Source organism: Ailuropoda melanoleuca, chromosome 8 (assembly GCF_002007445.2).
Source record: "Ailuropoda melanoleuca isolate Jingjing chromosome 8, ASM200744v2, whole genome shotgun sequence".
NCBI classification, from domain to species: Eukaryota; Metazoa; Chordata; class Mammalia; order Carnivora; family Ursidae; genus Ailuropoda; species Ailuropoda melanoleuca.
Genome location: NC_048225.1, coordinates 67,639,504 through 67,667,316, shown reverse-complemented (window position 1 = coordinate 67,667,316; position 27,813 = coordinate 67,639,504). Strand labels below are relative to the sequence as shown.

Genomic DNA, 27,813 nt, shown 5'->3' with positions numbered 1-27,813 from the left:
AAGATAGGTGAAATGCTATCATTGATGTTTATTTAGCTCTGTCCTGTCTCATTCCAAGCAATCTGCTAAATCATGAGAGATACTCAGTAATTTTAGAAATAATAACACAGTGCCCTGTATCGAATTCAGAACATTCTTAGCTTCCTGAGTGAGCCTACGTCAGGTGAATGGCACAGGCTCTTTGATCAGAAAAGCCTGAATTCAAATCCCAGCTCTGCTACCGACGACTGCGAACTCTTGCAAGTAGCTTAACCTACCTGAGCCTCTGTGTCCTCGTCCAAAAGAAAGGCTTGCTCTGAGGCTTAGGCAGATAAGTCGTGTAGGGCATTCGGTACACTGCCTGGTACGCAGCATGTGCTCGGCCGGTGTGCATTTTCAACGAGCACTCACGCTCAGTGAAACATTGTGATCACCATTAACATTATGCTTGCCATCGCCTTGGGACCCACTGCCCGACGATGTCCTGATGTTCGGAGGGCAGTGAGGTTGCACTGACTGACAAGCGCTGAGAAATGTGCAGCAAGCAGCCCGAGTCACACGTATGGAAGAATCACAACTGTGATAGAAATGCATCTCTTCTCTCCATTATCGAGAAAATGACACCTTCAATTAAGATTACCTATGATTCGATCGTTACCATAAAGATTTGGAGAGAGTCTTTTACTATACCGCACTTAACCTGATCGTGAATATTATTTTTCTCATTCGCAGCTTCTGTAACCTAACGGCGATATTTGCGATAGAGACCTTCGGAATGATTCCCAGGTAACGCCCGCTGCCTCATCAGGCTTTAGTGCGAGAAGTTGTAAAAGACGGGGTGGCAGCCAAAGCAGGAAAAGCACGTCTCCCCCATTTCCCTGGGACCCTAATACTTCGGCCCTATATGTGACCTCCTCAAGTTGTATGTATCAATTATCTCAGGGATACGGCAGGAAGCAATTTCTGAGAATTGTTGCTGCGGCTGGGGTCCCATTTGTCCCATCCCCTCAGCGGCCTCTGTCTTCCCATAAGACACATCTTTGAACCCCACCTAAAGGGCAGATCATAGGCTGCAGCAGGGGGGGGCGGGAGGAGACAGTGGCTGTGCCCCCACTGACCGAGTCAGCCCTCAACCACTGGCCGTCATCCTGATGCATCCAGAGACAGGTAGCAAAGGCATGTTCTTGGGCTCCAGTTTCCTTGGAGAACACAGTCTTCATGCTAACACTGGGATCGCAAATGACTTCGCTTCTCTGACCTGGGCCTGGTTTTTTGTTTTTGTCCTTTTGTAAAATGTTAAACAAAAATGGAAGACAAACAATGAAGTTTCTCATGGCCCTACTTTAAATATTACTGACCCCTTGATGTTTTGTGCTGATGGAAGATTAGTAGTGTAAGTAGCCTACAAATGAGATACGCCACGCGCTGTTTCTAAGTGACTTTGGGAAACACCTATGGCCTTTGGCCGTGACTTCTCTTCCCCATTAGATGGCCATGTTTGGTTTCAATGGGCGTTAGGAACGTATGTGCGCCCAAGTACACACTGTCAGAAGGGGGCGTTGGTGAGCTGGAGAGGAGAGACGACAGTGAAGGAGGATTTCTCCTATTTGCCCCCACTTGCCTCCCAGGAGCTGGATTCCAGCACCTAGGGGATACGATGCAGCTTAGGGGTCCCCAGGTTAGTGACTGCAGTTAGTCTCTGTGACCCCTAAGCCCCCGAAGTGGGAGCAGAGGCAGAGCAGGGGCTAGCTGGTGGGGACCATTCTCCTAGTGAGAAAGCCCTTCTCCCGAGCAAACGTCGGCTGACGATGAGGCTGTAGGAGGCACAGATCTCGGTACTTCCTTGTCTTCCGACGTACTCAACCACCTCCCCAAGTTTTTCTGTGTCCCTTGGAGTTGTTACCTTTTAACCAGCAACCTCACCTAAATCATCAACCGTCCTCTGAGCTCCCCCTCTATGTCCCTCTGGCCCCCGAGGACACTGCCTCACCTTCAGCCCTCTAGAGCAATGGCTGTTTACTTTCCAACCACCCCCAGGTGCCTCAGAGTGCCATGACCACTTCCGGACCATTATTTATCCCAGGTCTTCTAAAACAAAACCAAAAAAACTTTTTTAAACACACTCCCTTTTTTACTTACTATTTCCTTACATTTCAAAGTGTATGACACCTGCTAGTATTACACCTGCTACTATTCCCTTGCCCCTCTGGGATTTGCCCCCCGCCAATCTGGCAAGCCCCCAACTACCTACTTTTTCTGATTACACCTGAGCAGTCAAGGATTGGTAAAGGAAGTTACACAATCAGGGCAGATTAATCACCAATGTCATACAGGTCACCAGCACTACCTGAGAATCTTAGTACCTTTCTCTGGTCAACCAGTATCTCCACTCTGCTTAACTGCCTCACACCTTATCAGTCAGCTTCCTGCTTGGACCGTCTTTCCTGAACAAACATCAGAGGAGCTTGTTTCCATCAATACAAAGATCTTAGAAGCCTGCAGGCAGGATCCCGATTCCTGATTCCAAACACAGAAACCTACCAACACCTATATCCGTTCTCTCCTTTTCCCATCCTGTTACAATTAAAGACATTTTATTAGTCCTCTTTAAATATAATTCTTTTACTGGTGCTTTGAACCCTCTTACTTTCCACTTTCTAAGGAAACTTCCAAATCATTTATTTCTTCTCTCTTTTATATATTCAACTTTCCCCTCAACTAGGTCCCCCCCCATAGGCTTTTAATCACTCCCTAAGTTTTTAATTTAAATATAAATAAAACCTCAACCTCCTATCCCCCTCCAGCTGCCCTTCCCTCTCCCCCTCTCCTTCGTGAGACAAATTTCTCAAAAGGCTTGTCTACATAGTCTCCTTTTCCCTGTATTCTATCCCTGTGTCCCTAACCCACCCAGTCTGCTTTCTGTCTTACTACCCCGCCGATCACCTCTCTGTGTTGGTTTCTGAATTAGATAAAACAGCAACCTTTCCCAGTCTTGAAAGACTGGTCTCAGGTAGGAGATGAACCGTATTCTTCAGCCTGGCCCTAGCTGTTTGTTGTCTCTCAAACCTTTGATTGTCCAAGATACCTTCTTAGTTCTCAGGGTTTGCAAGTAACTGAGGGGGTGTCAAGACCTGTCAGTGTCCCAGAGAAGAGGGTCCCAGAGAAGAGGACCTCAATCAGCACCTAGATGCAGGCTGATTGAAAGCTGGACCTCAGGCAGCAGCTTTTAAAGTATGCCGATAGACCTCTTTCCAGGAAAGACGAGGAGGTGTTTCTGTCTGCTGCGTCTGCACCGAGTCCCAGGTTAATAGCCAGTTAAACTGCGTGTGTTTGTTGCAGTCCTGTACTATGAGTGAATGTAAGCTCTGCGGGCCACCAGGGCCAGGCACTAACGGGTGTGTCCCCTGGACAACAGCAGCCAGAGCAGCTGGGGCACCAGACATGTGCCCAAGCTCCTTTTGGAGATTTACCAGTGACCTAGGGAGAAACAGAAGGAGAACGTTAAGATGGCATGTGCCACGCTCCCCAGCTCTGGAGAGGATTGCAGTCAGCCCCTCAATCTGTGTTAAATCAGGAGCCTAAACCTCAGGTTGCAGCTTTTAAGACAAGCAAATAGGCCTCTTTCATGGCAAGACTGGGAGACAGGCATCTCAGTCTGCTGTCTCTGTGCGGGGGGCTGGGGGGGGGCTTAGCCGCTGCAAGTCCTCGGGACCCCTTTGTTTGCTATAACCCCGTAGGTCTCATAGACACAAGCCCAGGTGGCTTTCAGAGCTAAGTGTTTGGGGACCTGTCCCTCAGGTGGAAATTTTATAAGTTAGGACTCAACGTTGGGTCCAAACTCTTCGCTCTAGGGAGAAGCTGGAAGTTGAGAGTTCCCTCCTGATTGTGCGTGGCTGTGCTGGGTGTGGGGTTAATGTAAGACTGTGTCCCAGTCTCTTCTACCCATTCTGTTGTGGCTAGATTGTTTTCTCACTCACCCGTGTCAATGTTGCTCGGCTAGTTTCTGGATTTCTTTTAGAGGGAACTGTTCCTTGGGTAGCGGTGGCGTGAGTGTGACCGTGACCATGGAAGGAGGTGAGTTCAGGAGCCTCCTCCATCACCATTTTGAACGGATGGCCTACACTGAACCTGAGAGATATTTGTCAATCCTCATCTCATTTCATGTTTCGTCGCTGTTGCCTTTCCCTTTGACCACTGTATTGCTTTACGGGTTTTCGTAAACTTCTATAGCCACTCTTTCTCGGGTAAAGAGAGCCTTGACCTCCTTTACCAGCCAGTAAATGTTGATTTCCATCAGGGCTCAGCCCCGGTCTTGTGAGCTTCTCACTTGGGCAAGCTCATCCACACTCGTGGCTTCAATAAGCATCTGTGTACGCATGACTCCCACATATATCTCTGGCCCATCCAGGGCCATACCTCCCACCATCTATTAACCTCTTCTCTTAGATGGTTGAAAGACTGGTCAAACTGGACATGCCCCAAAATGATCTTGTGATCTTATCACCCACTCCCTTGCCCCATTATTTGTCCCACTCTAAAACGGATCCATCAGGGTAATGGTATACAGTTGTCATTGCGCAGCTCTGAGAGAATCCATTCACGTGGGCTGTGATATGAATGGTGCCTTCTGGAGATGAACATCTGGCAACCCTGTTTTCCAGAGTTCCTTCTCTCGGGAAAGAGCACACTGAACTGTACAAACCAATACCTATGAGTCAAAAATGAAAACAAACCCCCCACAAAAGAACAGAAAAACCTAGGGTTGTGTTAGTTTCTGTGTTTCCCCCAGTTCATCCAAACAGTCACTGGCTCCCATTCATTTAATCTCCTGAATTGCCCTTGAATGAATCCACTTCTTACCAACCCCATCAGCATCACTCCAATCCATGCTACCATTGTCTCAGATGGGAACCACCTCAATAGACACCTGACAAGTCTCCCTTCATTCATTTCTATTTTCTTCTGGTTCATTTTCTTCACTGGAGCCAAAGAGATCTTCTCAAATGCTAATCTTATAACTTGAAACCGTTATGTTTCTTTCCTTAAAATGATAACTCCTCAACATGCCTGCAAGACCTTCCGTGGTCGGGCCGCCACCTACTTCCCTAATCTCGTCTTGCATTATGCTCCCCTCATCATCTCTGCTACAGATGTCACCAACCTTTCAGTCCCCAACCTTCTCCATACTGCGTCCCATAGCAGGATCTTTGCACATTCTATTTCTTCTATCTGGCAACTGTTCCTTCCCCTCTTTATCTACTTAACTTCACCAACTACATTTCCATTTAATTCTTCAAATTATAGGATAATTATCTTTTCCCCCATGGAGGCATTTCTTGACCCTACCACCAGGTTAAATCTTGCTATAGCAAGCTTGCATTGCATTGTGTATCTCTCCTACTTAGTTCGTGTCACAAGTGCAATTTTATATTTCTTTTCTCATCATTGATTAACACTTATGTCCCCACTAAAATGTAAGCTCTTTAAGGAGATGGGGACCATGTCTATTATTACTTATCATTGTTTTTCCAGGCACTACCACAATACCTGGCTCATATCAGATGATTTGTCGAGTTAGTTAATTAACTTCTAAGAAGGAAGCCATTCACTGGAGCCAGATTAAGCTTGTATCCACATAGGAGGAAGGTCAGCGTAGGAGGACTAGGACCTGGGGAAACCGTAACACTGCAAGTAAATACGTGTGGCCTAAAAAGGAACCGAAAACTAAAGTCAGATACCAGGGCACCAAATAGAAATAGCGCAGTGTTTGGCTCCAGCAGTACATCTTGTCTGGTGGGAGGCGCCCGTGCAGAGCCCCAGGTGCGGGGGCAGATGTCTGGCACCCAGCTGAAAGTAGCCTCTAATAAGTGGGGTACACGCACACGCACACACACCCCTGGTTGACCCTCAGGTACCTCCAGTTCAATATGCCCCAAAGTAAACCAACTGTATTTACACGCCCTCACTAGAGTGTTCTTCCCTCTGAATTTCCTCTATCAGTGAATGGTGATAGCATCCTCATTCCAAAAGCTTGGGTCACCTCATTCCAAAGCTTGGGAGGCATCCTTCACTCTCAAACCCCACATCTCAACAATCACCAAGATCAATCCAGTCTAGCTTGCAAATCTGTCTTAGATCTATCTGCTTTTCTCCACTTCCTCAGCCACTAATTTAATTAAGACCCTCATCATACTTGCATTATTAAAAAACCTCAAAACTGGGGTTTCTCCCTCGACACTCATGTTTCCCATTCATCCATTCTTCACCCTACAATCAGAACCATCCTTCCAAAATCCACACCCTATAGCTTAATAAAAGCTGTCTCCACCAGTCATCCTCATCTCTACCCCTCTGCCTACCACCTGGGCTCTAATCACACTGATCTAGTTTTAGTTCCAGAATGTCTGAGGTGATCTTAAGGTTTTCCCATGCCTCCACAACTTTGCATAGGCATCCCCCTTAGCCTAAAACTCTGTGCCCACCGGTTTCTTCCTCTGATTCCAGGTATTTTTATCTAGCGAACCCATTCTAAGGCTCCAGGTCCTACTCCTATCCGGCTAACTCCGCTACTCAGTTCAAAGGTCCCCTCCACTGGAAGGCCTTCTTTGATGTCTGGCCCCCATGAATTTTATATTTCTTTTCTCTCATTCTATTGATCACACTGTCTATTCTTCTCCCTAGTCAACCTCTAACACAAAGAGGCAAACATCCTGAGGGTAGATATCTTATTAATCTTTGTTTTCTGTCAGTGGCCTAGGAACTAGCCATTCAAACATTGTTTGACTAAGCAAATTAACAACCAAAATGAACGATGACTTCTAATGACTTTTTTTTTCTTATTTCAGTCCAAGTGGCTACCTGGTTGCCGCCTTCCTCTTTGTCCTGATGCTACTGTTCTTCAGTATTCTAGTTTTGAGCTATTTCCATTATATGAGGATTTATAAACAGTATCTTTATGAACCAATTAACAGATATGATAGAAAACAAAAGAATAATTAGGAAAATTAAAAGTTTGTTTAGTATGTATATATATATATAGAGAGAGAGAGAGAGAGAGAGAATATATATACTTATATTACAAGTGTGTGTGACCAAGAAATACTAAGGTTAAGCATATAGTATGTATCAACAAATTCGAGCTCTAAAAGTGTTCTTAAATGACCCCAAGACAAATATTCTTATATCTAATGTGTGTTATAAAATTAATTTTAAGGTGTTTGCTCTATATATTCTTATATGGCTTTTTAAAAATTAAAATAAAAGAAAACTAAATTTGCCTATTAAAATCATTCCTAAGAATGAAAGTAAATTTTTTGAAAGTGTGTAAATATGTCAAATATTTTTTTAGCATGGGGGAGGGGCAGTGGGAGAGGGAGAAGGAGGAAGCAGACTCCTCGCTGAGCGCGGAACGTAGCTGAGCATGGAGCCTAACTCAGGGTGAAATCTCACGACCTGATAGTACCCTGAGCCAAAATTAAGAGTTGGACACTTAACCAACTGAGCCACCCAGGCGCCCCTCAAATATTATTTTGCATGAAACTTTTCATATGAAACCTTATATGGCTGTAGTTAGTTTATGTATAAAAGGCTTAATGTATCCTAAATAATCTGTCCTAAATGTATTTTAGAAGTTTTTCTAGTGGTAGATTCACACATGAAATGTACAACTTATTATATTGAAAATGAGAAGCTGATGCTCTAAGCTTTAATTTAAAATTTTAAAATATGATTATCATGTTCAACATAAGCTTCTTAATTTATCCAAATGTTACCACAGCTTTCAAACAATTAGTGTTTGTAACAGTCAGAGTTCAACTAGAGAAGCACAACTTGTGGGAGGGGGGTGTGTGTGTGTGTGTGTGTGTGTAAAGAGATTTATTTAAAAGAACTGGCTTACGTGATTGTGCAGGCCAGCTAAACAAGTCTGAAATCCATAGCACAGACATCAAGACTAGAAGATCACAAAAACAGAAGAGCAAGATGGAAGTCCATGGACACAGATCAAAGCTGTTGTCCATAATTAGAATGTCTTATTTACTAAAATCAAGAACAAGACAGGGATACCCGCTATTCATCACGTTTTGAGAGTTCTGACATTACAAGAAGAAAATAAAATGAAACGACCATTATAAATACTGGGGGAAAGGAGATAAAAATCCTCTCTTTCAATAAAAAGATAATACGTCTAGGAAACCCAAAATTAGTAACAGGAATTACTAGATTAAGATAACCTGATGGCTCAATATGAGAGAAATATTTAAAAATTAATACCTTTTCTAGGTGTTTGCCTTCCACTCAGGTCATGATCCCAGGGTCCTGGGATTGAGTCCCACATCAGGCTCCCTGCTCAGCGGGTAGCCTGCTTCTCCCTCTGCCTCTGCCCCTCCCCCTGCTCGTGCGCTCTCTCTCAAATAAATAAATAAATAAATAAATAAATAAAATACCTATTCTCTATAATGTTATATAAGAGCAATAGAAAAAATAAAAATGTATTCATTGTAATGACACATTATATAGAATTAAATTTAATGTAAAAGGTGTATGACACACATGAAAAAAACCCTTAAAATCTTTATTGAAAGAGATGAGACAAAATCTGATAAAAATACTAAAAAATAAAAAAAAAGCAAAACTACCCAATAGAAATGAGAGCAGGGAATATAGTCACTTTCCAGAGGCGGATGCCCAAATAGCCAATAAACATATTTAAAACAACTACTTGTTTAGTATTTACCACGTTCCACAAATTGTTCTAATAATTTACCTAACCTTCTTCAACAACGCCGTGAGATGAAAGTATTATTGTCCCAATACAGAGATGAGGAAACTGGTACAAAAAGGGTAAATAATTTTTGTAAGGTCACGGAGCTGATAAGAGATGGAGCTGGAATTCACACTCAGGCGCACTGGCTCCAAATCAGGGGCTTATCCACCGAGGGTGCTCGAGCTCACCAGCGGTCAGGATGATGCAAACCAAAGTTACAGTGAGGCTTGCACTCCTCACCTGAGGCCACAAGCTCGGAAGGGTAATACTCTTGGGAAGGAACAAGGGTCAAGGATGGGAAGGAAATTCTCTTTAAAAATATTTATTTATGGGGCGCCTGGGTAGCACAGTCGTTAGGCGTCTGCCTTCAGCTCAGGGCATGATCCCCGTGTTCCGGGACCGAGCCCCACATCAGGCTTCTCCACTGGGAGCCTGCTTCTTCCTCTCCCACTCCCCCTGCCTGTGTTCCCTCTCTCGCTGGCTGTCTCTGTCAAATAAATAAATAAATAAATAAATAAATCTTTAAAAAAATATATTTATTTATTTATTTGAGAGAGAGAGAGAGAATGTGAGTTAGGGGCGGAGGCGGAGGGAGAGNTAAATAAATCTTTAAAAAAATATATTTATTTATTTATTTGAGAGAGAGAGAGAGAATGTGAGTTAGGGGCGGAGGCGGAGGGAGAGGGAGAGAGAACGAATCTGAAGCGGACGCTGCGTTGAGCGTGGAGCCCAGTGTGGGGCTGATTCCACCACCGAGATCACGACCTGAGCCCAAACCAAGAGTGAGATGCTCAACCGACTGAGCCACCCAGGTGCCCCAGGAGGGAAATTCTCTTGTACTGCAGAAGGAAAAGCGAATTATTCCATCGTTTTTGGAAAGCAATCCAGGAAGATCGATTAAAACTATACATGCTCTTGGACCCAGAAATTCCACTCCTAAGAATCTATTTATGGGATGAGATGGGATGGGGAGGACCTATATATATAGGAGAGATATATATATAATGCTGTATCATTGGTGGCCATGACAAAACTCTACCCAAAAAAAAAAAAAATGCTGGATAGTTGAATAAATGATCGTACATTGAGCACACCGATCCATCTGTACTAGTTGATTTAAAAGATTTTCCACAAGTTCTGTTAAGTGAGAATAGCAGGCTGCACCGAAGTAGTTATAGTACGATCTTATCATATAAACGAAAGAAAAGCTCGTGTATGAGAGCGTGAAGAAGTGTATGGAAAGATACACATCATTTTGTTAACATTGTGTGCGGGCGAGCATGTGTGTCACCGTGGGAGGGGGGGTGGGGATATACCAAGAGATGTAGAGGGGAAGTTAGGAACCAAACCCTTCCAACTGTGAGGAGGGAAACATAAGAGGAACAGCATGTGAAACGTGCTCCCAGTTGTAGAACCGGGTGTCTGCACACAGACAAACGTAATTCCAGGTGGTATTTGCTTTCTTGCTATTGTTTCCTGCCCCATTGAACCTATACTACTTTTTGAAAGATTTTATTTATTTGAGAGAGAGACAGAGACAGAGCGCCCGCACGAGGCGGGGAGGGGCAGAGGGAGAAGCAGGCTTCCCGCTGAGCAGGGAGCCCAACTTGGGACTCAATCCCAGGACCCCGGGATCATGATTTGAGCCGAAGGCAGACGCTTCACTGACTGAGCCACCACGGCACCCAAACTTATACTATTTTTACTCATAAAAAAATACAACTCTTTTCATTGTGAACAAAAGAATGGGAAATGAAGCACGGACAGCAAGTGAGGACAACCCCTTCAGGGAGTTCCTTTCTGTGGCAGGGAGCAAAGAAATGGAGGCCAACCGGAGGCAGAGCTGAGGCTGGGAAGGTGCTATTAAATACTGGAAGGAAAAATCCAGTAGCTGGGGAGAATTGATGATCCAGGGGAGGAAGGGGGCACCTGCTCGGCCCAAATCTTTGAGTAGGCAAGACGGCTGAGATCCAGTGCTGAGACTAAGAACAGAGCATCTCCCTCGCTGTTGCAGGAGGGAAGCCAGAGCTCCAGGGTTCCGATGTAGGTGGGGTGGCAGGAAGATGAGTGGTTTGTGGCAGCCTTGAGAATGCTCCTTGCACACCTCTTGCTGCAAGAGTGCAATTGACCCAGGGCGTGGGCAGCTGGCACCCATCAACACATTTGCACCAATGCCGCACACGCACCCCCATGCTGCTCCCCTCCGGTGACTGAGTGCAGTGGGGTTACTTAGGCAGACTGCATCCTAGGGAGACCAGGACTCCTGCCGGCCTGCCTCCAGGACTCCTGAAGGCTTTCCCAAACCTTTGTGTATTGCATGGCCGTTGCATGGCGATGTGGGACACTTCCATTCAATCTCTTGTCTCTCACTCTTTTTCTCTCTCTCCCCCACTCTAATGATTTTCCCAACCTTCCACAACTTCCTATTTCCTTTCTTTCAAGTACTTCCTCTAATAAAATCACTGCATATTTAATCCCATGTTGGTGACTGTTTCTCAGAGGACCTGGAGTAATGCAGTGGGGCCGTGAGTGGTCTGAGAAAATGGGCGGTCAGAGGGCATTTGAGACTGATCCAGCACCCAGCAGGCAGAGACAGCACGGTCCCGAAGAGTATGAGGGGCCCCAGTAGTTTCTGGCTCGAACTGGTGGTTCAGTTGCTAAAGTTTTCATTGGTGGTGACCTGGGGAAATGTCCCGGTGGAGGGCAGTGCTAGCAGGTGCAATAAATGGAGCAAGCGTTTGAAAAACATGGGCTGACAAAGACAGCAAAGTCCGTGGGTTACTGCTAAGTTATGTATCTTTTTAAGATTTATTTGAGAGAGAAGGTATCCAAATCAGCAAAGAAGAAGTCAAACTGTCTCTCTTTGCAGATGACATGATACTCTATATGGAAAACCCAAAGGAATCCACTCCCAAACTATTAGAAGTTATAGAACAATTCAGTAAGGTGGCAGGATACAAAATCAATGCCCAGAAATCAGTTGCATTTCTATACACGAATAACGAGACTGAAGAAAGAGAAATTAGGGAATCCATCCCATTTACAATAACACCAAAAACCATGCGTTACCTTGGAATTAACTTAACCAGAGACGTAAAGGACCTATATGCTAGAAACTATAGATCACTTTTGAAAGATATTGAGGAAGACATAAAAAGATGGAAAAATATTCCATGCTCATGGATTGGAAGAATTAACATAGTTAAAATGTCCATACTACCCAGAGCAATCTACACTTTCAATGCTATCCCGATCAAAATACCGAGGACATTTTTCAAAGAACTGGAACAAATAGTCCTTAAATTTGTATGGAACCAGAAAAGGCCCCGAATCTCCAAGGAACTGTTGAAAAGGAAAAACAAAGCTGGGGGCATCACAATGCCGGATTTCGAGCTGTACTACAAAGCTGTGATCACAAAGACAGCATGGTACTGGCACAAAAACAGACACATCGACCAATGGAACAGAATAGAGAACCCAGAAATGGACCCTCGGCTCTTTGGGCAACTAATCTTTGATAAAGCAGGAAAAAACATCCGGTGGAAAAAAGACAGTCTCTTCAATAAATGGTGCTGGGAAAATTGGACAGCTACATGCAAAAGAATGAAACTTGACCACTCTCTCACACCATACACAAAAATAAACTCCAAATGGATGAAAGACCTCAATGTGAGACAGGAATCCATCAAAATTCTAGAGGAGAACATAGGCAACAACTTCTATGACATCGGCCAGAGCAACCTTTTTCACGACACATCTCCAAAGGCAAGAGAAATAAAAGATAAAATGAACTTATGGGACTTTATCAGGATAAAGAGCTTCTGCACAGCCAAGGAAACAGTCAAAAAAACTAAGAGACAGCCCACGGAATGGGAGAATATATTTGCAAAGGACACCACAGATAAAGGACTGGTATCCAAGATCTACAAAGAACTTCTCAAACTCAATACACGAGAAACAAATAAACAAATCATAAAATGGGCAGAAGATATGAACAGACACTTTTCCAATGAAGACATACAAATGGCTAACAGACACATGAAAAAATGTTCAAAATCATTAGCCATCAGGGAAATTCAAATCAAAACCACACTGAGATACCACCTTACGCCAGTTAGAATGGCAAAGATAGACAAGGCAAGAAACAACAATTGTTGGAGAGGATGTGGAGAAAGGGGATCCCTCCTACATTGTTGGTGGGAATGCAAGTTGGTACAGCCACTCTGGAAAACAGTGTGGAGGTCCCTTAAAAAGTTAAAAATTGAACTACCCTATGACCCAGCCATTGCACTACTGGGTGTTTACCCCAAAGATACAGACGTAGTAAAGAGAAGGGCCATATGCACCCCAATGTTCATAGCTGCATTGTCCACAATAGCCAAATCATGGAAGGAGCCGAGATGCCCTTCAACAGATGACTGGATTAAGAAGCTGTGGTCCATATATACAATGGAATATTACTCAGCTATCAGAAAGAACGAATTCTCAACATTTGCTGCAACATGGACGGCACTGGAGGAGATAATGCTAAGTGAAATAAGTCAAGCAGAGAAAGACAATTATCATATGATTTCTCTCATCTATGGAACATAAGAACTAGGATGATCGGTAGGGGAAGAAAGGGATAAAGAAAAGGGGGGTAATCAGAAGGGGGAATGAAACATGAGAGACTATGGACTATGAGAAACAAACTGAAGACTTCAGAGGGGAGGGGGTGGGGGAAGGGGATAGACTGGTGATGGGTAGTAAGGAGGGCACGTATTGCATGGTGCAACTGGGTGTTATACGCAACTAATGAAGCATCAAACTTTACATCAGAATCAGGGGATGTACTGTATGGTGACTAACATAATATAATAAAATAAAATTAAAAAAAAAGATTTATTTGAGAGAGAGCAAGCACGTGCACAAGACCCTGCAGTTTTCCTTCTTTGTCACTTTCCCGCTCTGGATCACTCTGAAAGCAGCAGCCACCCCGGTGATGAGTGACCCATGTGGTGCCCAACCAAAACCACCTGCTTCAGCTACGTGAGCAAGCTTGGAAGTGGAGCCTCCAGCCCCGATCAAGCCTTCAGATGACCGAAACTCCCGGAGACACCTTGAGCCAGCAAAATTCACTTAAACAAAATCTGATGCTCTCAGACTCCTGGCCTAGAAACTGTCAGATGTTTTGCTGGAAGCTGCTACGTATTGGGGTAATTTGGTACACAACAGTAAGTTGGGCACAGCTGAACTCAGTTCCTCTCTACCACGCAGCTCACAGTGGCAAGAAACCGAAAATTCATTTCCTCTAGAATGCTTTGGAAACTTACGTCTCCTTCCAGGTTGCCTAAGGAATCGTTTGTGGGAGATCATATCAAAGCTCCTAGCAGTTTCAAATCTGCCTTTCTGGCTGCGGAGGCTGACACTCTGGTCGGTTTCTCTGGTACCACGTGCCAGAGGGACACTCGCAGGCGGGAGGAGGAGGGGCTTCCTGTCCCCACCTTTCCTGTCTGTGTGAACTTAGCCATGTTTACTCACCCCAGCAAGGCAGTGGGCTTCGGTAGCACTGCTGCATTTCTGACTCAAATTTCAAAAAACCTTCCAGGACCAGCATCATCATGCCCCTTTAGAGACACTAAAGACAGCTCAACAAGTCTCTCCTCCAAGCTTTAAAACACTTTAAATTCCAACCTCTTTGCTCCCCAAGGCCTAGGGATGACAGCTGCCTTTCCAACACCTCAGTGCTCTCTTGTCTTTTTATGCCTCCAATACCCCATTTACATTTATATTACATTTTATAGGACATGTTCCTTATATTAAATTTTGTGTTAATATTTATATTACATTTCCTTTGTTTTTATTAAATTTCTATTTCTATTGTCTTTAATATTACTGGAGTAACTCCTGACAACTACTCCAAAAAAGTCTCCCTATTATGCTCTACTACTGCTTGTCTCCTTCAATTCAAAGGATAAATTAATGAATATATACATTTTTTTTATGTCTTCCACTGGTTTGTAAGCTTCATGAGGGTAACAGTCTTGTTAACATGTCTGTTTCATCACAATGTACGAGTGATACACAGGGGCTGACACGTAAAAGGTGTTCCTTTAATACTTGCTCAGTGGATGAATAATGGATAATTTCAGTTATTGGTAGATCAATACCTAAATTACATGAACAATACAAGTCATTCCATCATCAGTGAATTCTCTTTTGTATCTGATGAATTTGAAATGATCAGGGGACATCCTGTGTGATAGGTAAAATAATAGCTCTCCAGAGATGTCCTCATAGAATTCTCCAGAACCTGCAAATATATTACCTTACATAGGAAAAAAGACTTCGCAGATGTGATTAGTTAAGAATCTTGAGATGTTATTATCCTGCATTATTCAGGTGGGCCGATGTAATCACAAGGGTGGTCCTAAGTGAAGGGGGCGCAGGAGGGTCAGAGAAGATGTGATAATGGAAAGAAAGGTCAGGGCAATGTGGCCATGACCAAGGAAGGAGAGCAGCCCCTAGAAGCTGAGAAAGGAAGCAGATTCTCCCCCTAGAGCCTCCAGGAGGAACACAGTCCTTGATTTTAGCCCAGAGAGAACCATTTTGGACTTCTAACCCCTAGGACTCTAAGATAAGAAATTTGTGTTATGTCATTTTAAACCACTAAGTTGGTGCTCATTTGTAAAGCGGAATAGGAAACTCATACCTCTTGTGGAGAAGTCCTACAGGCTGCAGGTTACATTGGCCTAGTGCTCCGGAGAGACAAGGGGGATGGAGATGGGGGCATCGGTCTCTTCAGCATGTGTGTGACAGCGACAGCTGAGAGCAGATGACATCACAAAGGACAAAGCAAGTGTGCAGGGTCAGAGGTGAAGCGAACCAGCCGTGTGAGCCGTCAGTAGTGCAGCCAAGACTAAGTGAAGTCTTATGGATAGTGCCTTTCCCCCACACCTCTAGTCTGTTCGACACCGTTAGGTGGAGAGGAAGGCCACAGCGGGAAAGGGAGGGGAAGCAAGGGCTGGCCAAAAATTCACATTAGAAATTCGTCCACAGCACGTCTGAGGACAGTCAAATAACAATCATGCACACAGCACCTACCGTCACTCAACATTGGCAAGCGAATCCTATTTCCCTAGCATAGCTGTTTCTCCCTATTCTACACCCCTCTTCAAATTCCCTATATCCCTCACCTTGCCTCTCCAGCTCTCCAGTGATCATTTTGCCTCTTATTCGTTCAGAAAAATCAAAGCAAATCAGGAGAGAACATCTTCATTCCCCCAGCCCCAAATTTCTAACCTGCCTTCATTTGTCTTCTATATCTTCTGTGCCACCACTATGACCTGCATCTGCCTTATCTGCTGTCACTATGGACGAAGCATCCCCGGACTAAAGGCCAGCCCTGCCGCTTGTGCTCTAGATCACTTCCCCTTCTTACCTTCCCTTGAGAAATCTCCCCGCTCCATCAGTTTCTCTCTCTACATACAACTCTACCTCGGCATCTCTCGTCTTTCCAATGTCCTCCATTGACCACACAGCCCTCTGCCACTATTATCCCAAGTTGCCTATGGTCTCCATTTCTTCACCTTGCATTCACTCCTCACATTATTCCAGATGTCCCTTGGATCCCACTCCTCCCAAGACTGTTCATGTCAAGATCAACGGGAACCTCCTTATTGCTGAATCTTGTGGCTCCCACGTTGCAGGTCATTCTGCCTCTGTGGTTCCTTTTCCTCCTCTACTTGACCTCGAAATGAAGGATCCTAGAGCTTTGCTTTTGGCCCCTTTCTTTCTTTAGCTACAAATTCTCTCCTAAGTCATCCAATCAGTCCCAAGGCTTGAGAGTCTATTTATAACGGCCACAACTTCAGTTTATCGGATGCCTACCTGATATCAGGGATGCCTAAAAGCCATTTTTTTTTAAAGATTTTATTTATTCAATTGACAGAGAGACAGTCAGCGAGAGAGGGAACACAAGCAGGGGGAGTGAGAGAGGAAGAAGCAGGCTCCCAGCAGAGGAGCCTGATGTGGGGCTGGATCCCAGAACGCCAGGATAACACCCTGAGCTGAAGGCAGACGATTAACAACTGAGCCACTCAGGCGCCCCCTAAAAGGCATTTCTAATTGAACATGGCCAAACCATAATTCTTGATTCCCCTCCTCCCAACTGTTCTTCCCAAGTCTCACATCTTATTAAATGGCACTACTACCCAAAGAATCTAAGTCAAAAATCTAGAAATTACCATTGAATGCTTTTTCCCTAACACACACAACACTCAACTCATTAGTAACTCCCTGTAGGCTCCACTTTCAAAATATTACAAACAGAATTTTCTCAGTGTTCCCCACTACTCGCAATAACCAAGCCACCTTCTGGCACGCGCTGTGTAAGAGCTTCCTAATTGCCTGAATGTTAGCTTTGATATCCCTTTTGATGGGGTATTTGTCCAAATGGTTCTTTGCCATTCAAATCTCAATTTAAACCAAACGTCGTCACCAAGACCTTCCAGCTGCGGCTAATCTAAGATTGCTGTCAATCACTTCATCCTATTTTGATTCTCTGCAAAGCACATATCACCCATATTTGTCCTTCCTCCTCTCGATGACGGTGTTCCCCAGGACCTGCAACACTGTGGGGCATATGGCAGGCACACGACAAATATGTGTCCTAGGGTTATGCTAATCTATGAGTATTGCACTCTCTTCTCACTTCAGCAAGATAGTTTCATAAAATGTAAGATTTCATTTTGAGTACTAACTGGATGCATGTTGTGCCCCTCCCCCCACAGCAACCTGCCTTCCTCTATTTCCCCACCGCTCCACGTGCAAAAAAAAAAAAAGAAAGAAAAGAAAAAAGAAAAGGCAAGGAGGGTTTGGACAACAGGGTGGTCACTACGGCCTTTTGACATATTCCGCTGGCTTCAACGGGCTCAATGCGACAGAAACTAACAGCAGCAGCACCGACGAAGAAGGGTTTTGAAGGTAGAGGACTTCACCTGCCGCCAAGGGCGGACCGCAGAGGACCGGCGCGGATCCCAAGCACTGCATGCTGGGAGCTGTAGTCTCCCGGGGAGGCCAGGCGCGGCAAGGAGCGGGACCCCCGCGGCATGCTGGGAGCCGTAGTCGTGGAGACTCGGCCTCTGCGCTTCGAGCGGGGAGCCGGGGAGTCCTCACTGCATGCCGGGAACTGTAGTCTTTCTGGGATCCCGCTCCCCCAGCGTGGAGAGGCGCCATTTTAGGTCCCGAGGTGCGGCCGCGAGGAGCCAGAGCGCAGGCGGGCTCAGCCCCCGCGCCGGGCCGGCCCCGCCCCCGGGGCGCCTGGCGCCCGCCCCCCTCCGCTCAGGCCCCGCCTTTCCCCACGTGTCCGCTGCCGAGGGGAGGCGCCTGAGCCGGAGCGGGCCCTCCAGCGGTCCGGCCCCGTCGGCGCAGAGGGTCCTGTTGGCGGCGCCCGGGAGCGGCCCGGCTGCCCAATGCTCCCGCGCCGGCTGCCGCGGGCCGGGCTGTGCGCGTAGTGCCCGGCTCTGGCCCCCTGAAGTGCCCGCGGGGGTGGCAGCGGCCTCGGCCCCGCGGAGACGGAGCGGCTGGAGGACGAGGCGGCGGCCGCGGGGAGGAGGATGGGGGCTAACCAGTTAGTGGTGCTCAACGTGTACGACATGGTGAGTGCGGCCCTGGCCGGCATCCTCCGGCCGCTCGGCGCGGGGCTCGGACCCCGGCCCCTGCACTTCCTGCCTCGCGTCTCCGCCTCCAGCTTAGTTCTCGGGGTGGGGGAGGGGAGCGGGAGGCTGTTCGACTCCTCGCGCACGTCGGCGGGCGGGCAGCGCTGCCCGGTCCGCCCGAGGGCTCTGGCCAGGGCTCGGGGCGGCTGGAGCCTCGGCGGTGCCCCCTGCGCGGCCCGGAGCCCGCGCCGGGCCCGACACCTCGGCGGCCGAGCGGCGTCCTTCGGGCGAAGCTTCCGTCGCGGGTCCGACCGCCCACTCGTGCCCCCCCCGCACTTCGGGCCGCCCCGTCCCCGAGCGCCCGCTCTCCCAGCTCTGCCGCCTCTCCCAGCCGCACACCTCTTTCTGCCCGAGTCTTCAGAAACTCCCCAGCCCTTCCTAGTCCCGAAAGTCATCGCTGTCGGTGCGTGTGCTAGACTCTCGTGCAAGGGGAACCGGAGCTAGCACCCCTTTGCCTCCAAGGCAACCTCCTTAACGTGAGCGAGGCTCCAGCTGAGCCCGCCCAGCTGGATTCTGTGCAGATCCTGGTGGGGCCCCTCTGCTAGCCTCTGAAGACCACTTTCCAGGTGATGCAACAGGTATCTGATGTGACCACAGCAGAGGGAAGGGGAGAACTTGGTTATGAGGTCATCTAACTTCGGAGGACTGCAGGCACACGGAACCGAGTCCAAGGTTGGGTTTGCCGTGTGATTGCCATTGAAGTCCCGGGTACGGGATTACCGTTGCAGTTCAGATGCGTGCGTGGGGTGGTTTGCCTTCGGCTGATGCGTTTTTGTTTTGTGAAAGAGTTACCGCTGCCTTCGATGCCTGAAATCTCTTGTAGGTGGATTGGCAGATGAAGAAGTCCTCCTCATTATTTTTGTTGGCTTAAAGATGCGGATGAGCTGAAATGCTGGATGTCAGGAGTCAGGGTTCTCACTCGCAGATCTCAACTTTTTATTCCCTGGCTTTGTCTGTACGTTTCTAAATTTACAGTGTAACCTCTTGGGTAGAAAGGAACTCGGTGCCCTAATCTGAGAGTTATGTCAGGATGGGATAGAGACTGCCCGGGGCTTGAGGCGAGGTCTTCGTTGAGTGAGGTTCGGGTTCGGAGGTGGAAGGAGGTGGATTAACGTACTGAAGAAAGTGACACATGGAGAAAAAATTACAGAGTAGAACTGGAGGGCCTAGAAAAGCAGGGCACTTGGTAAGGTCTTTGGCCTGTGTCACTGGTTAGAAATCATTCTCTAGATGTCAGCTTTTTATGGTACTGGATGCCTTTATTGTTCAAGACTTTTTATTACCTTTTTACTGTTTCATTGATCTGCATTTGGTTTCTTGTTTATTCATGAAGACTTTTACAAAACATCCACAGCATATGTCCTGCTTTTGAGCGCACAGCCTGCTTTTCCTTCTGGGTTATTAAACACCTTTATAAATTAGGGTTATGCCTTGGCCAGAGGGTCGTAGACTAAAAGAAATCTGAAAGCAGTAGTAGAGAGAAGTTGGCTTTTTTAATAAAACTGCCAGTGCATTCTTTGGCATATAATGGACTTCCTTACACTTTAGGTAATCTGTGAATCACAGAAATCATTGCTAATTGTGGTAGTTGTAGGAAAAGCTAGAGGTGATATATAAACCAGTATATTTCAAAAGGAGGAGTATTCTGGAAGATGTTAAAAATATTAACTTGTTTAATAAAGATCTTATTCTTTACATCACTTTTGTAAAGTAGGTACTTAGAGTGGAGGCAGGTAGAGAAAGGGATAAATTAAACCTGCCCAGATAAGTAAAAATAGGATCTAGAATTTCTAGACTGAAGTCTGATTCATTATCTCCTCTACTGAGTAATTCCTGTGTTTATTGCTTATGAATTGCTTTTGCCTAGCAATAGGGGGAGAAGGAGCATATGAATGTCTCTCAGAATGGTGAATAGTTGAATTATTAGACTTCTAACAAATTTGCCCTTGCATGTTCTTTTGAGGGCTTTCAGGCTATGGCTGTTCCGTGTCACTAATTCACCACCTGCAGCTGCTTCACTGTGACCTTGTGAAGGCACAAAAATGAATGAATTCTCCTTCCTCTCTGAGGAATTTGGAATATCATAGGGGAGGTACAGCAGTAGTAACGATCAAGACAAAGTAGTGTGCTTTGGTAATGGAATGGCAGGAGAGGATGTAAAGGAGGAGACCACATGCGCTTGTAGGATCGGGGCTTGCTGAGAGCTGTAGGGACCTGTGTAAGCAGAGAACAGTCAGCGGGAGCCGTGTGGCAGGAGGAGAGCGCAGGTCGGACTGGGAAAGATCAGCTGGACCAGTACAGCTGTAGTAGCATGCGTGAAAAGGGAAAGGTCGATAAGAACTTCATTAGTTTGGGGCTAGGACAAGGGCTGGGGGATGGGGAGCTGGTCTCTGAACCGGGGGGCCATCTAAAGTTTTCGTGGTAGGGAGCAGGTGATCAGAGTATTCCTTTGAATTAAGAGCAGTGTGTTGAAGTGCAAGATGGTATCTTTTACACCCCTGTTTCTCAAGTTGTGTTGGTTTTGAAACAGTTCTGCTTGATGTCAAGGGTAAATCTCTTTCACCTTTGGTAGCACTGCTTTTGCATCAGAGGGCCTTTGATGGGGATCGCTGTTGTCTCTACAGGCCTCATCTAGCAGTCTGTCCGGTCCAGACTTCGCAGACATCGTAATCAACCTTTGGTTTGCACTTACAGTCACTGTTTATAGGGACCCCTTGCCATGTGTCCTTGTGCCTCTCTGTCTGGGAGACTGTCACCTGCTCCCGCTCAGACTGCGTTTTTCCTGTTCCCTAGATGGGGAATTGCTGATATCTCTGTTCTTCCGTAACTGCCACACGTCAGAGAGACATTGTATCGGGGTCACCTATATTAACTTCTTCCCATGGAGGGATAGGATAATCCTTAAAACGTTGCTTAATCTTACAAAGTGCTGCTAAATTATTGCTTGCTGCCTTCTCCATGATTATGGTCCTCTTTGTACTTGGGGGTAATCTACCACCCATAAAACATGTCCTGGGTTATTTCCGGGTCCTGGAATGAGGTTATTCAGATATTCCTAGTTCGCTGGCAGACGTTGTAAAGCAGGTGATTCAGCTGAGTTTCGGGTGCTGGGACGGTCTCTGGTGTAGGCGCTCTCGCACAAGGACTTCGTTTGCCAGAGACCCAGAGTTTGTACCGTTTCAGATCCTCTTGTCTACTGATGAATTTTTGTAAAATACAAATATGCAGTAAAATGATAATATTTGTAGACTCATTCAATAAGCAGCTTTCTTCCTATTTTCAAATAGTATCCGTTCATCTTCAGAGCCTTAATAGAAAAAACCACTAAGACTTCGAATAAGGAAATTTGGGTCCATACTCCCTTTGACCATCACGACTCTGTCTGACTCCCCTAAGAGCCTGTGAGGGCACACACGTGTGAGAGGACCTGACGTCGCACACATCTGTACATCTAATTCAGGCTTTTTAAATGAGTTCCAGATGCATCTAAATATCCTCTGCATCTAAATCAGCAGGCCCAGGGACAGGCTCTTTCCCTTCCCTTCTCTCCCCAGCTCACGCTTGCCCTTTACTCCACCAGACAAGACGCTCCCCACCCCCACTCTTGTGTCATAATTTTTGTCTTGATAACCTTCTGCTTAGTTTCCCAAGCCAGAGTGCTGGGAGTAAAACTATCGGTTCTTCTTTATCACAAGGCCTTCTTTATTATCAGAGTCCAGTCACCAGGCCCCTGTCTCTTGTAGTTTGGTTGATTCCATCTGAAAGTAATAGCTTGACCCTCTGTAGCTTAAGCCGGAAGGGTACTTACCTTGAGTTCCGAGATAAACGATCCCTGGGTTAGGTCAGCAGTCGGGGGGAGGGGGGGGGATGTCATCAAGGACGAGACTTCCGTCTTTCCAGGCTGCTTTCTGTCCCCACCCTGTTGGCTGTTCCCACCCTTTTGGCTTTTGTTCGGGTTTGTCCCCTCCTAGTTGCAAAATGACCCTCCGGGCACCAAGCAGAATCGTCCTTCAGCAGGGCGTGAAGGGAGACAGAGGCGAGTCCCCGCCTTTTTCTCCTTTTCAAGAGGGGGCTTTGCCGGAGCCCCCCTCCCCTCGCGAGGAGTGGTTGGGCCTGGGCTCACCTGTGGCTGGTGAGCCGAGAGAGTGGCTAGCGCCCGAGCAGCGAGCTGGGGCCGGGAAGGCCCGGAGTTGGAAATGGCAGTTAGCTGGGAGCTGGTGACGTCTGTCACATGTCTTACCGTCTGAGCATTCCTTAAATTGGATACCTCGTGCTCATTTCCGCCGCTGCTTCTCGAGTTCGGGCCCTCATTATCTCTGTTTGTCTAATAGCCTTCCCTTGGCCTCAGTCTCCGGTCTTACTTCGTTCTGATCCATCTCCCTTTCTGTTACCAAAGTGGTACCCTCACCTGTGAATGACGTGCCATTCCTCGGCCTCACCTTCACCTGCTAAAGCCCTTTTTGAGGGGACCCCTACGTGACTATTGGAGGCCCCCCTCCTCCCGGTCCCCCACTGCTTCCCATCCCAGCGTACACACTTCATGCTCGCACGATGGAATTGTTTAGTTCTGTGAACAGACTGTCCTGTCAGGGCTCACGCCTCAGTATCTTTACTCATGCGGGTCGCACCTGGAATGTCCTGTTCCCGCGCCGGTCAGCTGCCACCTCCGGCCCCTCCCGCCCGTAGCTTAGGCCGCAGTTGTCAGGCCTGAGTGAACTCCGTGCCCTCACCGTACTTTCGACGTGCCTTACAGTGCATGTGTCATAGTTCCGTGCCTCCCACTAGACCGGGCTCCTTGACAGCAGGACCCGTCGTGAGAATGTGTTCTGTAAACATTTACCAAGTGAATGGGATTTAACCGGGCGGTTTTATTAGAAATGGTGCCAGTACTTAAAAATAGCCCAAAAAGATCTTCCGATACCCTTCTCTTTGTGCCGGATACCTGTTTCTGTATTTGTTCCCCTATTTTTACTTAGTCTGTTACTGGATTTTAGCTTTGGTTATTGTAACAGGACGATCAGATGGGGGGGTCATGGGAAGGGGATAGGAAAAGTATCAAATACTCGTCCTTGACACAGTTGTTCCTGTTCTGTTTCTGGGTTTAACTCTGGGCCTGGACTGAGGCCGCGGTCTCAGCGTGTTGATTTGGTGGGGTTGGATCTGTGTCACTCCTTCTAGTTGGAGAGGCCCTGCCCGCCTCTGTGTGCCCTCACGCACTGCTGGATGAGGACACTATGTTTGATGCTGTGACAGTCATCTTACGGCTCTGAGGGACAAACCAAAAACAAGTAGCCCCTCCTTGGAAGATAATCTTTCAGAAAACCTTGTCAGAATCTTAACCCAGATGAACCAGTCAATAGGAACTCGTCTTCATTCCCTCGTCCGTCAGTTCCTGTGCTGCTTGGGCCAGCGCCCCCGCTACTCGACTTGAAATCAGTGAGTCCATGAGTCTAACTGCGGAAAGGGCAGCCCTGAATCTGCCCTCCTACGTTACCTGTGGCGCTGTCTTTTCTTTTTCCTCACATAGTATATATGAGAAAAGAATTCAGTCTCTCTCTGTATTTGTTTTCTGTTGCTGCGATAACAAAATGCCAAAAATGTAGCAGTTGAAAACAACGTGAATCGAGTATCTCCCACTTGTGTAGGTCGCAGGTGCAGGTGGGCCAGGCTGGCTTCTCTGCTCCAGGTCTCGCAGGGCTGAAATCACCGGGGGCACACCTGCCCCAGGCTCATCCAGATTGTTGCCAGAATTCAGTTGCTTGGGGAGCCCTTCTCCGCTGCTTAAAGCCGCTTCCATCCTTGGCCTTCAAAGCAGCAGTGGTGCCTGGAGTCCTACTCTCACCTCAGATGTCTCCGACCTCCCTTTCTGCTACATCTCTTCTGCCTCCACCCAGAGGGACTTCTCTGCTTCTCATAGCTCCTGTCATTAAAGGGGACCCAGGAGAACATGCCGGGGTAATCTCCTTACCTTCAAGTGTCTCTGTCTTAGATTACATCTGCAAAGACCCTTTGCCATGATTCACAGTGACTGATTCACAAGTTCTGGAAGCTAGGTTGTAGAGAGACACCTTAAGGAGTCATTTTCCCTATCACACCACCACCTTTTGTAAACCCAGAAAACACCTTTTAGCAGTCCTTTGACTTGGCATGGAATAAGTATTAACTCAGTCACTTAAAGTGGAAAATGTGAAGTATTCAAAAAATAAAGCATGGAGGGTCACCTGGCTGGCTCAGTCAGAGGAGTGTGCGACTACTCGATCGTGGGGTCGTGAGTTCGAGCCCCGCGGGGGAGTGTAGGAATTACTTAAATAAATAAAACTTAAAAAAAAAAAATCATGGAAACCTTTTTTTTTTTTTTTTAATTTTATTTTATTATATTGTGTTAATCACCATACAGTACATCCCCAGATTCCGATGTAAAGTTTGATGCTTCATTAGTTGCGTATAACACCCAGTGCACCATGCAATACGTGCCCTCCCTACTACCCATCACCAGGCTATCCCCTTCCCCCACCCCCTCCCCTCTGAAGTCCTCAGTTTGCCTCTCACAGTCCATAGTCTCTCATGTTTCATTCCCCCCTCTGATTACCCCCCTTTTCTTTATCCCTTTCTTCCCCTACCGATCCTCCTAGTTCTTATGTTCCATAGATGAGAGAAATCATATGATAATTGTCTTTCTCTGCTTGACTTATTTCACTTAGCATTATCTCCTCCAGTGCCGTCCATGTTGCAGCAAATGTTGAGAATTCGTTCTTTCTGATCGCTGAGGTAATATTCCATTGTATATATGGACCACAGCTTCTTAATCCAGTCATCTGTTGAAGGGCATCTCGGCTCCTTCCATAAATCATGGAAACCTTTTACGAGGAGCTACGACTCAGATGTTAAAGGTCCAAGCATGTTGGGGACTACAGGCCCTTCAGACTGGGGGGGTGGGGTATAGGGTCTGTCCACCCCAACATCACATTTGTGATAAAGTTAATAGAATTTAGTCAAACTTATAAATTAAATACTATTAAATACCCATGAGAGCCTACTATTTTAGGTGCATTCTTCCATTAACTACATCTTTTTCTTAAAACGGGATATACATTTACTTCCCATCTGTTGACTGATTTTCTATAGGAGTATTTACATTCCAAAGTGGCAGCGCTGTTCCCGTGTCACCCAGTTGGTGAACAGAATGGAAGGGGAAGACGGCCAAAATAAATAACCTTAAACCGTAAGAAAGGCAGAAAAATAATAAAGGGAAATGAGATACATGAAAATAACATTTATGTTTCAATCCGAAACGGATTTGAGTATATGACGGTGATTGGCCCCCCAAAAGAATAACTTGAAAACTAACTGACCCCACATTATTTGAAATAAAAGTGTTTGCTCACTAAATTGTGACGTCATCCTTGTCATAACACTAAATTCTTGCCCCATACAGAATTGGTGAGTCTCATGACTATGCTATTTTAATTATTATAATTTCATAGCATATCTTAGTATACGGCTGGGCCAGTTTCCTTTCATTCTTTTTCCCAAGTTTTTTTGGCTATTGCTCATTTCCTTTTCTAGGCTCTCTGAAAAATTCCGTACATTGTTTGTCACTTTGGAGGGTTTTTTTTCTAATTGTGTTAAAATACACAGAAAGGTTCCTGCCTTACCCGTTCCTGGCTGTATAGTTCAGTAGTGTACCTTCACAGTGGTGTGTGGCCAGTGTCCAGGACGGTTTCATCTTGCAAAACTAAACACTTTGTATTCATTAAACTCCCCTTCCCCTCGGCCCCCTGGTTACCACCATTCTACTTTCTGTCCATGAATTTGGCTAGACACCTCGTAGAAGTGAAATCCTGGAGTACTTGTCTCTTTATAACTGACTTACTTCCCTTTGCATAGTATCCTCAGGGTTTTTCCAGCCTGTAGCATGTGTCAGAGTTCCCTTCCTTTTTAAGGCTGAATGTTTTGCTGTGTACATCTGTATACACCACCTTTTGTTCATCCGCTCATGTGTCAGTGGATGTCTGGGTTGCTCTCACCTTTTGGCGATTGGGAATAATGCTGCTCTGTGACCATGTGTACACATGTCTGTTCAATCCCTGCTTTCAGTTCTTCTGGATGTACACCCAGTAGTCTGTAAAGTGCTGTTGCTGTACTAGGAATCGCACGGGTTCTTGTGCAGTTTAAAGTAACTTGGGAAGAATTGGCATCTTTCCTACTTCCATATTCTCTTCTTTCCCGATGATGAAAATGGGATTTTTTTTTTCTTTTTGAAATTTTTATCCGGAAAATGCAAATAGTTAATATATCCAAGTAGTTAAATAAGTTAATTCCAAGCCCATATATCTGAGCCATCTATTAACAGAATAAACTTAAAAAGTAAGTAAAATATGATTCTAGGTTGTTTCCCCATAAACATCTTTGCCACAAACATTTTTGCCACGTAAGTAATTGACTGTAAGGCAATTTGCTCTAAAAAAAAAATCACGAAAAAGAGGGACTTTCATTTGAAAGGACCTAATCAGGAGAAACGAATTACAAAATTAAAAGACTTTATTGTGAAATACACCAACGTATTTGAGTGCGTGTAAAACACGTGTAGATTCATGGCAGTATTGTGCCAACAACTGATTTGATTTTGTGGATTGTTCCAGGCTCTTGTCTTTGAAGTCTTTCATTTGTAGCAGTATCCTTCTCTCTTTTTGCCTGTTGATTCAGCATCACAGTTTTGCTTCTTTCACGAAAGTTTCTTCCTCCATTAAGAGAGGTATCAGTTTCCAAATACCAGGATGCGTATTTGGAACTGAGCTTTGCATTGCATTGTGCAAGCCTCCTACGCCGCTGGATCCTTGGCGTGTTGTCACATGCTCATTGAGAGACCTTCCAGAGTCCTGTGGGAGGCGTGGAAGAAGTGCTAAGGCTGTAATGCGTTTGTGACCGAGCTTTGTTACCGCTTTAACGACTGTGTTCTCATGTTCGAGCACAGTACAGTGTGCGGTCCGGCTTTCCACTCTGTATTTCACACTTCCAGTAGGTTCCATCACCGTAATTTTTATCAAGTCGATATATATAGTTCCCATCCACTATCTTTCAGACCACCATGTCTGCATGTCAGTGTAGAGATTGCTAGCTAAGGTTTATATAACATAAAAATAGGAGCTTTGTTAATGGAAAAATAACTTGACAACTAGCTTCGGTACGTTAATCCTGCCGAGGGCAGTTGATTCGTCCTTGGAGAAATGAAGCCAGACTGTCATCCAGTTATTGTATCTTTTATGGCAAAATTTTCTTACAGCCAACTGGTTGTGCAGCAAAAATGTTGGTGGCAAAAATATCTATGGCCAAGATGCATGTAGCAAAAATACCAGACGTGAGTAAAAAAAT

The 27,813-nt window shown here is 45.9% G+C and overlaps 2 protein-coding genes across 2 annotated transcripts in view; both read left to right on the top strand.

Annotated features, from left to right (window-relative positions):
- CATSPERE (catsper channel auxiliary subunit epsilon) overlaps positions 1 to 6,992 on the top strand; it is a 128,634-nt gene extending 121,642 nt beyond the window's left edge. Inside the window, exons 16-17 of the mRNA XM_019798515.2 lie at positions 712 to 765; positions 6,825 to 6,992. Coding sequence (XP_019654074.2) covers positions 712 to 765; positions 6,825 to 6,978 — 208 coding nt within the window. The 3' untranslated portion in view covers positions 6,979 to 6,992. The remainder of the gene's footprint in view (positions 1 to 711; positions 766 to 6,824) is intronic.
- An 11,091-nt stretch (positions 6,993 to 18,083) lies between these two features.
- Positions 18,084 to 27,813, top strand: part of DESI2 (desumoylating isopeptidase 2) — a 42,879-nt gene continuing 33,149 nt past the window's right edge. The window contains 1 exon segment of the mRNA XM_034666630.1: positions 18,084 to 18,381. Coding sequence (XP_034522521.1) covers positions 18,340 to 18,381 — 42 coding nt within the window. The 5' untranslated portion in view covers positions 18,084 to 18,339.